General features: G+C 44.7%; 1 protein-coding gene across 7 annotated transcripts in view; it reads right to left on the bottom strand.

Annotated features, from left to right (window-relative positions):
• Positions 1-201: 201 nt before the first annotated feature.
• Positions 202-10,080, bottom strand: part of CAMK2G (calcium/calmodulin dependent protein kinase II gamma) — a 119,004-nt gene continuing 109,125 nt past the window's right edge. For 6 of the 7 annotated variants that reach the window (XM_080347808.1, XM_080347811.1, XM_080347806.1 and 3 more), the window contains 4 exons: positions 5,731-5,806; positions 5,143-5,237; positions 3,786-4,031; positions 202-1,293 (listed from right to left, as the gene is read on the bottom strand). In XM_080347808.1, the coding sequence (XP_080203934.1) occupies positions 3,799-4,031; positions 5,143-5,237; positions 5,731-5,806 (404 nt within the window). In that variant the 3' untranslated portion in view covers positions 202-1,293; positions 3,786-3,798. Of the gene's footprint in view, positions 1,294-3,785; positions 4,032-5,142; positions 5,238-5,730; positions 5,807-8,350; positions 8,477-10,080 lie in introns of all 7 variants that reach the window. The other variant, XM_080347812.1, reaches the window with a different exon arrangement.

Genomic DNA, 10,080 nt, shown 5'->3' with positions numbered 1-10,080 from the left:
ACACTAGGAAACATGACACTTACAAACATCAGATGGGATAGTGGTGGGGAGAAGCACCTGGCTAGGGCTGATGGCTCCCACGGCTATTTAACTCGGAGACCAAACAAATCAAGCAGGAGGCCAGGTAACCCCATTAATTCTATGGGTGCATATATTTCAGTATAAAAAACACACGCTATTTATGCCTCATATAGGAGTGTATGTGCAAGTCTTCATGAAGAACATAACACTAAGTTTTTTGCCTGCTTCCTAAGGAACACGTGTTCTGCAGCACTGTGGATCCCAACTATGCTACTAGAAAGGAGAAAAAAAAAAAAAAAAAAATAGAAAATCTCATACATGTACCCTCGTCCTCTAAAATCTCTGCTCTTAATGCAATGCTTTTCTCGTTTTGTTTTGTTAAATTAAATAAACTGCCTTCAAACCTCCATGTTTGGCCAAGTAGTGGCTGTTTCTAAAATCACTATCTCTGAAGAGCAAGCTTCTATTTAAGTTATATTCACTTAAACCCATTTTTTTAATCCCTACTTCCACCTTTAGTTTTAAATCAACATCCCGGTTTGTTTTTTTTTCTTTAAAAGAAAAAAAAAAAAGTCTGTTTTGGGATCCAGCAGCCAAGCAACCAGCTTTCCATAGCGTTCTTGCTGTGCAGAGATCGAAGAAGAAACTCAGGCTGAAGTCAGTCTGTTGGGCAACAGGAAGAGAAGTGCCTCCTCTCTCTTGAACCCCAGTCTTCACCCTGGCTCCTCTGGGGTCTCCTCGCCGCCTCTCACTGACTCAAGTTGCAGCACAGCCTGGATGCGATGTTAACTTCCACCATGGCTTTGCGGAGCACAGTTCAGCCATGCGCTGCTTAAGCCGCCTCCTTTTTTTGCTCTCCCTCTCTCTTTCGCTCTCCTTCACTTTTGCTTTCCCCCTCACTTCATTTCTGAAAGATGTTCCAGCTGCTGCCATTTTCTTAGCCCTGGGGGAGGGGGCACGTTGGATAATCTGTCATTTATCTGTTTTTTATTGTTTTATACAAACAACATGTCTTTTTTTTTTTTTTTTTTAGATTTAAAAACACCTTCGTACAGCAGAAACAGACACGATGGATCCATGGAAAACAACAGAAAGGCAGCGCCCGGAGCATCAGATGCATGCAGGGTTTCGTGCATTTGGCTGCTGCCTGTTTGTAATTTGTATTTATTTTTTTTTAATGTCAAAACAGACATGACCGTTGCTGTCACTCAGGCACTCCAGAGCCGCTTGCTAAGAAGATATTGCCCTCCAGCTGAGTATCTCCACAAGTTGCTGCAGTCAGGAAGAGGTAGTGTCCACCCAGAAAGGAGAGGGGAGAATGGGATGCAAGATGGAAAGAAATAAAGCCAAACATTAGTTGGACATAATTAATAAAACATGTTTTCTACAGGCTAATTATTTGGTGCAGGCAGAAACCCTTCCTAACACAACACAGACTGGGGCTCGTGAGGAGAGCCACAAAGACAAGAGTCACTCGCTTTCCCTTCCAAGTGGCCGCATGTGCCAATGAAAATGAACTACTTGCTAAAATGAATTACTTGCTTGATTGGGGCAGACCTGGGCCCACTACCTAATAGTGACATGTCCCAGAAGTCGAAGGAGTGATCAAAGGCTCTGGTCCTAAGGAGCAGTTTCTGCCTCACTTCCATTGGCTACTGTTTTTATTTTTAAAGTTTTCAGTGATTTTGTCTCTAAGTGTTCTTAATATTTAAACAAACGCATGAGCTTTTCTGCAGTTTTGCAAAGTTGTAGCCCTAGTGACTGCTTTTAGCAAAGGCTCTTTGTGGCTACTCTAGTTGTGTCAAATTACCAGTTTTATTTTGATTAGTTTTAAGTTTGGGGTTTTTTCATTTTTGTTTAGCATTGTCCCGCCATGAAAGTGTAGCCAAAATCTTCTTTCTACCATTTCTTAGTTTGCAAACCTTTGTCACAAACTCTTTTACTAGTCATCTTCTTTCTTGTTTCATACTCTCTCCTTGCACACGAGTCCTCTGATTAACCTCATTATGGCTGTAGTTTCCTTTTAAGATGACTTACCCAGAACTGAACTCTGCCTTCTAGGTAAGAAAAACACACTCACTTCTATTTAAGCATTCTTATTCATCTCATTCCTTCTACATCCTTATCCTTCACTGCGTATGGGCCAATGCTCCTCCAAAATGATTCAGTGTGTTCAGATGCAGGCTGCCCACACTGACCCACTCGTAATTGCACGTGGTTACGCCTCCTTCAGAACCCAGAAATGCACACAAATATTTCAACTTCAATTTAGTTTATGGGGTTTTTTAAGTGTTGTTTTAACCAACATTCTGTGGTTTGGAAATGGCTTCTGCTCTATAGTTTTCAGAAACCCTCTAGCACATACTTTTGGAGGAGCTGCAACAGTTCAGCAGCCAAGTGAAGGGAACATACTTCTTCTGTAGCAGCTAAGACTCTCCATTCCTAAACTTCCTCAGAACTCCACTGAGCCAAAAACAATCTTTAATAATTTCTTCTGCATATTTTTTGGACTAAATCCAGGACAGAAGTCTGCCTCAACATCTCTGTGATGAAAACTGATGCAAGTAAGTTATTTTTTGTTTCCTTGCAAAGGCTTTAGCCTTCTCACTGCCTTACTCCTTGGAAGTTCAGCTGATTGTCCAGCTCTCTGTAAAGCTTCCCTGCTTCTGGTGCCCCCAACTGGCTTTTGCTTTTCAAATTCCATCTGTGACCTCTGCAGTTTGCTTGCGATAGTTCACATTCCTTTCCATTGCCTTCAGTAGGGTTGAATTCCTCACAACACATAAGAATATAAAGTGTGCTTGGCTTAGTCCCAAGTAGTACACAAGACTAGCACTCAAGTAGTAAATATGCTTGGGTGGTCCATCCTCAAATGACCACATGAAAAAAAGCTTCTCTCACAGGTGTAGATGGGTTTTGTGTTTGCTCTTAAATACAAAGTCTTTAGTAAAAAGGTTCTAAAATTAAGAAACTTACATCTTGAAAATGAACATGACATATGCTTCAGCACAAAACAAAAGGAGGCAGAATGACTTTGTAGACCCAACTAAAAGAAAACAGTAAGACAATAAACCAGAGTTCCTAAATGCTGGAGAACTAAATGGATCTGCTGTCCTTCAAGAGCAAGCAACAATCGTTTCTTCGTGTCAAATTTTATAACCTAAGTTTCCTCCAATGCTGAATTGTGGCAAGCTGAATTGGGGGATATTTTAAGTCCTCTGACACTATTTGTTTAGATATTTTTCTAAAAGCCTCTGAGTACACTAAATAGCTTCTGCTAATCAGAAAATTTAGATGAATAAATCTTTATCCTTATGGCATAGAAATTGTTCTGTATAGACTTTACAATATCCTCCTGAGATTATTATGTTCTCATCAAAAAAGCTCTAAGAAATCACCAGCATGTAAAAGTAGATCCCTGACAGCTGGGAAACAGCAAACCTGTGCACAGCATGAGATACTCTTCCTCTCTGCTCTGGATTAGTGCTCTGCCTGAGCACAGAGCCCTGCACCTGGGAGGAAGCGCTGCTGCCATAGGGCAATTGTGCTCAGGAACAACTGTCTGGCATGTGATGCCAGTTTGTCAGGAGTGGCAGATAATCCTACTGAGTCCAGAGCACAGGGCTTAGAGAAAGGAACACCAATGCAGCAGCAGAAGTTTTTAGCCTACACACAAATGAAATTGTTCTCTCACAGCCAGCTAAATTGCCTCGAAAGCTGAATTCCTGCATACAGCAGCCTTAGCTGTATGATATACTCCATACCCGTATTTGATCCTCACTGGAGAGGTGCTGCAGGAGCTCCAGAGCAGTGGTAGTGGACATTCAGCCACTTGCCATCTCGGCGGTGCCAGACGCGGGTCTCTTCAGACTGCGTGGTGCGGGGACGGCCTTGGCCGTCGATGTACTGTGTCAGGCGGATGTATGCGATGCAGGCAGCATCTTCACCAATGACATGGACGTGGGGGTTCAGGATGGTGGTGTGTATTGGCTTGCTGTTCTTCGACAGTACTGGCAAAACATACAAAACTATCAGCTTCATTTTACTACTAAGAAAGAACAGACCCCCATATCCTCCAACCTCTTTTGCATTCTACTCACCTTCCACTGGATTCTGGGATACAATAAAAATTGCTCTTGCAATTTTCCAGGCAAAATCCAAGTAATTCTTTCCCCTATCAACTGTTCTTCTCCTAAGGAACTGCACACTTATTATTGCCTAGAATTCCCTGGGCCCTTTGCTCCCATTTCTTCTGTAAAGCATACTCACCACTTTTTCAACATCGGTGCTGCTGTTTCTTCAGTTATAGGAAAATATCTTGTAATTACAGAATATTGTTGCAAAGGAGTCAATAATCAGGAGCTAGGCCTGCATTATATGTGAATGAGCCTCAGAGAAGTGTAAAAATCACTCCAGAACAGGCTTTTGAGAGAAACAAAGTCTCTGCATACTTAGACTACTAGGAATAGCCTATACCAAGGACCTTGACCTAACACCCAAAATAAACAAATTGAACAGATCAGGACTCGAATTTCAATTATCTCATCCTGTGGAGACATCCAGGAAAGGAGGTAAATCCACTAGTATAAACGATAGCATTTCTGCCAACTCTTTTTCCTGCCCCAGGCTGACAAGGTGACCCTTGCGTCCATGTAACAGGTTCATTAGGTTTTAAGAGATCCAAAACCATCCAGGGAAAACTCAAACTGAAGGCACGACTGATTTGTGCACAATTATCCTTATGTCTGACCATTCAGTATGTCTGCCCCAAACATACATGCCATTTCCATCAAAATATGCTCATTTTTTCCCTTTCTGTATCAGCAGGAAATCCAGTGCCTCAAACTTGTAAAGCTCCTGCAGTCCACACTTACAAAATATTTGCAGCAGGCAAACTGTATGCATACAGTAAAGGGATCTGGGGTTAAAATTGCAATTGTTGCTGAAAACGGCTTTTGAGAGAAAGGATGCTGGCTTTTATGAATGCATCATAACCCCCACACAATCAAGTTCTTGCTGGTTCTCATAGCCAGTAAAAACAAGGACAATTTTCCCCTCAAATTGTGATATAAAGCAATATTAGAGAGAAAGCTGTTGGTGTTACCAAATCTACCCACTCACAGTTCTCAAAATAAAACTTATGGAAATCCATTCCTTCAACAAGGTTCCCCAGTGCTTCAGGTTCAAATGAGGTCAAGCCAGGATCACAGATTTTTCTGCAAAGAAAAGCACCACAGGTTTACAGTCTACATTTGAGCCCACAGGCTACTTACACAATGAAGCACTGATACAGCATTTGACTCACACCCTGTGTCCACCTATTTCCCTATTCCAAGGAGTAAGTTCCTGGAGGACTCAGTCCTACTGCGACAACATAAAGTTGATGCTAGTTGCCATTTCACATAAAACAAGCCTCTAGGTTTTGGCTTTTCTTTTATTATCTTTCTGCCCATCCCTGCCCTCTCCTCTACTTTTCTTACAAAGCTGGAACATTTTCCTTTTGTTGCTCCTGTTGCTGTTTGATACATGACTTCTACTTGATGTTCATTTAGAGAGCTCTGACATATCCTTACTCCTAATTGATGTGGGCTAAAAAACATAACACTTTTTACCATCCCTGACTGCATGACACCTCCTCATACCCAGGAGCCAGAACATCACCTTGCACACAAATTGACAAGCAACCTGTCAGAAAACATCTGTACTTACGTATAAGCCTCAAAGTCTCCATTGTTGATGGCTTCTATCAGCTGCTCTGTTATCTTAATGATCTCTTGCTTACGCACTGCGAACAAGAAGAAAGAGCAATTTAACTGTGCATAAGACTTGAATGGGAATATGGGGCTAACTGGTGCTTCCTACAAGCAATTTGTGGAGCACCGTTAGTCTAGATCTCATAGGATGCTGCTCCCTGCATTCTGGAGATATGCAGTAATGACAACCATCCACATGAGAGTAAGGGGGCAATGGTATGAAAGGGGAATGGTGATCCCATAATGCAGGGAGAAAAGAATAAAGATGTCATATACAATTTTTTTCTTTCAGTAAGGTCTAAGGCACCAGAGATGCCTCCTGAATGACAGTTTGAGGTGCTTCTGGGGAGTTTGACCAATGAATGTCAGTGAACCTGCTGAAGTGAAGCACTTGTCTGGCAGCTTAAGATGTGGAAATCCTTCACCACAGTAGTTATATACAAACGGCCACCACACAGATTGAGCCAATTTGAAAAAGTCTCCCAACAACTTGCCTATCACCATCACCGAAACCTCAGCTATTATTAAGGCTGCAAACAAGCAACTGGGACATGTAGGGATGACTTCTGCAAGCTAGAAAGACAACTGCAGCACGATGGATGGGTTGGACAAACAAATCCTAGCTATATACTAGTGTGCATTCTGCTCCTCAAGCAGTTAACTCTGTCGTTCCCCATGGCACAATTCTTTTCAGCACTCTGACAGCACTGCTGTTAACCCAACCCAGCATGATGGACTTCAAGATGAACGAAGATGTGGGCTAGCTGTCTGCAGTTATTTGGTCCCCTCTGACCAGCACCTCTGCACTCTCTTCTCTTGGCTTCCCACAGGCAATTGCCCAGGCCCCATCCCTTCTGAGGAGTTCCATCACCCATACTGATCTCAAGAGTCCTAACACTTGCAAAGTTTGGGTCGGCTCTGTTAAATAACACTATTCTAGTTCTATGACTGTATATGCACCATATATATGTCTGAGTCTGTGTGTACATCCTCACATCTCTTCAGCCCTTCCCACACTTTCCCTGTAGGTAGGATATTCTGCACATTATACAAGCATTTAGGAGGTGCTTTGGCATTACCTTCAATGTTACCAAATAATTTACAATTCTTACCATTATCTGCCCCTAGGCATCTAAAATGTAGATGTCTGAAATGGAACCAGTCACCTGACTGTTCCTTCTTTAGGCTATGAAAAAAATAGGCAGTTCTGGAAGTCTCAACTCAGACATCTCAGATGCCTATCATCAGGAAAACTGTGTTTAAATCCCACCTACCACCTTTAGATGTCTAAGTCATGGAAGATGAATTCCACTCTGAATGCCAGAAGGTGCTAGTCTGAACTGCCCTCCCCTGTAAGCTTTCATCCACATATGCATCTCATCCCACCATTGTAAGTGCAACTGAAGAGCAACAAGATGATAATCTGGCTACGAAAGATGTTTGCACACACTCTGGAAATCATCTAAGAGAATTATACTACCCCACCAGCCAGAGAAACATCTCAGATAGGGGACAACTGGCTCATAATAGTAAAGGATCTGGTTTTGCTGCTCAGGCTGTACACATTTCTACCCATCGAAAGACGTATACAGGGAATGGGTGATGTTACACAGTAGTACACGGTGGGTTAAGTTACAAGCAAGTCATCTGGAATTGCTTCTACATGAAGGAGGGCTACTTGTTGGACCTCGCTGCCATGCAGATCACACAGTGCAGTGTCCAGAAGATGGAGTCCATGGGAAAGGCTCCATTTGGGATGAGTGAAGAAACCTACAGACCACAGACACCACGGGCTGACTCATGCCAAGGAGATCTGCACCCCCTTCCCAAGTGTCACTACGTAGCGGCATTGACCCCGTCCTTCAACACAAGTCCATTCCATCAGACTGTGCTCGTCTTTTTGCTTTTATTACATGTCCCGAGCTACAACCAGTACACAGGAGGAGATACGTTTTTTTCCAAAGGACAGAGAGCCTCGGGATGTCACAGGGAAAGGCATTTGCACCTGCCACTCCTGATGAATCCCTGAGGTCTCCTAACTTACACTGCAGAGGGGCACAAAAAGGAGGCAAGCATGCACCAGCACAGACACACAAGTGTGACTCACGGCTATGCTACTGTCTGGTTCTGGGTATCCTACGAGGCCGCCCCGCTACAGCGCGCAGCCAGCGCTGCAGCAGTACCGCCAACCGGGGCTGCGGGTGGGTGCACCGCGGGCGCACCGCGGGCGCCGGCAGCACTTCCAGTGGGGTCCCGTTTGGGCACCGGGAAGAGCCGGGCAGGCCCGGCGGCCCCGCGGCGCCTCCCGGCGGTCGCCGCCGTTTCCTGCAGCCGGCACCGCCCCGGCCGGGAGCGGCCCCGGGAGCCGCCGGCCCCGCCGTGCCCTTGCCGGGGGGCAGCGACCCCGCCGCCGGTACCGCCTGCCGCAGCGTTAGCGCAGAGGGGCGCTCCGTGCCTTGGCGGACGGACGGGAGGAGAGGGGCGCGGAGGTGGAGAGAGGAAGGGAGGAGCGTTACATCTACAGTAACCAGCGTTAATTGCACTACTCCACTACTGCTACCCAGCTGCTAACTTACACGGTGCACGGTTAAGTACAAAGGGAACTACTGGAGTTAGCAAAGGCTCCGACCGAGCACGCTCTAACTCCAATGTCTGCCCTGGGCTGTCCCAGGCAAGAAGCTTCTCTTCACAAGACTGTGTAGCTGCAAAACAAATGTAAGCATTAAAATAATATAAACAAACAAAAACCAGAAAGCAAAATAAAAACCAACAAAGAAATACAAACACACACAGTCCCAACCCTGGTGGGCACACAGAGACATCCACATCCCAGCAACCTCTACCCGCTCTCTTGCCTCTGTCACACATCAGCTGGGCCGAGCACTGCTCAGAGGGGACCATCCTGGCACTGGTGCAGAAGACCCCTCAGAGCACTGTAGGAATCACACTAGTGCTGCTGAGGTAGTTCGAGGGTGACCTAAACACTGGTCACACTAGTGACAGAGCAGCACGAGGGCAAGTACGAGATATGAGTGAAAGGGAGAGAAAGAAGGGCATCCAAATCACTGCAAATCTCAACTTAGGGGGGAGCAGGGTGGGAGAATGCTGCCTCACTTGGCGGAGGAGTGATTTGGCACTCCTCAGAGTACCAAGCAGGGCCTTGCTATGAGCAAGAGGAAGGAGGTAATAAAAAAGCAGCGATGGACTGTACACAGCAAAAAGGACTTCAGAAGAGATCATTTCCCTTCCATTCTGGCTGGGCAAAACACCTTTCCCATTGCACCTCACAAACCAGCAGTTTGACATCCTTGGAGCTACTTCAAAAATAAGTAACAAGAGAGGTTCTGACTGCTGCATCGTATGAGACACGGCTGCTGTGTGCAGGAAACCAGGGAAGGAAGAGAGGAGGAGACAGAAGAGGGCATGCCTGTTCCTTCTTTCACAGACTGACTTGAACAGAATAAAATACTACAGACGTTCCCAACTCATATTAAGGATCCTTCCATTATAGCTTTAAATAGTCAGGCAGCTAGTACAGTATATCTGTGCAAGGGAAACGCTGGGAATCTCAACTAGACTTTCTCCAACCTACTAGCTTTGTTCATACCTATTTTCAAAGTTTTTCAGCCACAGGCCTCTACAAAGGCAGCCAATTTAAGAGAGATCAGACAGACGGTACCATAACTGGCTGACTAACCATGGTGTAAGCTAACTGAGCTAGCAGGACAGATACACAAGGTAAAGCTCACAACAGAGAAATGTCCCTCAGAGCCAACATTTATCTAAGGATTTTAACTTGGAGCACCTGACAATGGATTCAGAAATGCTATCGGGTCTTCCAGCAGCCACAGCCTCCCTTCCAAAGCACCCTTGAAGGAGTCTGTAAAAACAGTTTCTCATTCCTTTTGTACTTCCTGAGCACCATCCATGTCCGGGGTGCTCCGAAGTTCTTAACCAGCGAGACCGAATTGAGCCTCACACATCCCCTTCATAAGCAGACCGCATTTACCACAAGGAAAACTAAGAGATGCAGTGACTTGCCTGAGGAAACCCTGAAAGGCAGTCTCTCTGCAGAGAACTCCACGCCTCATCCAGATTAAAACAAGGAAATGAAATTAGCTAGGATGAGGTTCTGGTTTTCATTTGTTTTGCTGTGGTTTTTTATTTTTTTTTTTTATTATTTTGGGTTTTTTTCTGTGTGTTTTTTTGTTTGTTTGCTTGTTTTCAAATAGGGAAGGAAAGGTTTGGAAATTTTCAGTGTGCAAAGGAGGGTATTTTGCAGGAAGGGAGATGATTTTTTTTTTTC

The sequence above is a fragment of the Nesoenas mayeri genome (assembly GCF_963082525.1).
Source record: "Nesoenas mayeri genome assembly, chromosome: 7".
Taxonomy (NCBI): Eukaryota; Metazoa; Chordata; class Aves; order Columbiformes; family Columbidae; genus Nesoenas; species Nesoenas mayeri.
This window is presented reverse-complemented; position numbering and strand designations above follow the sequence as displayed.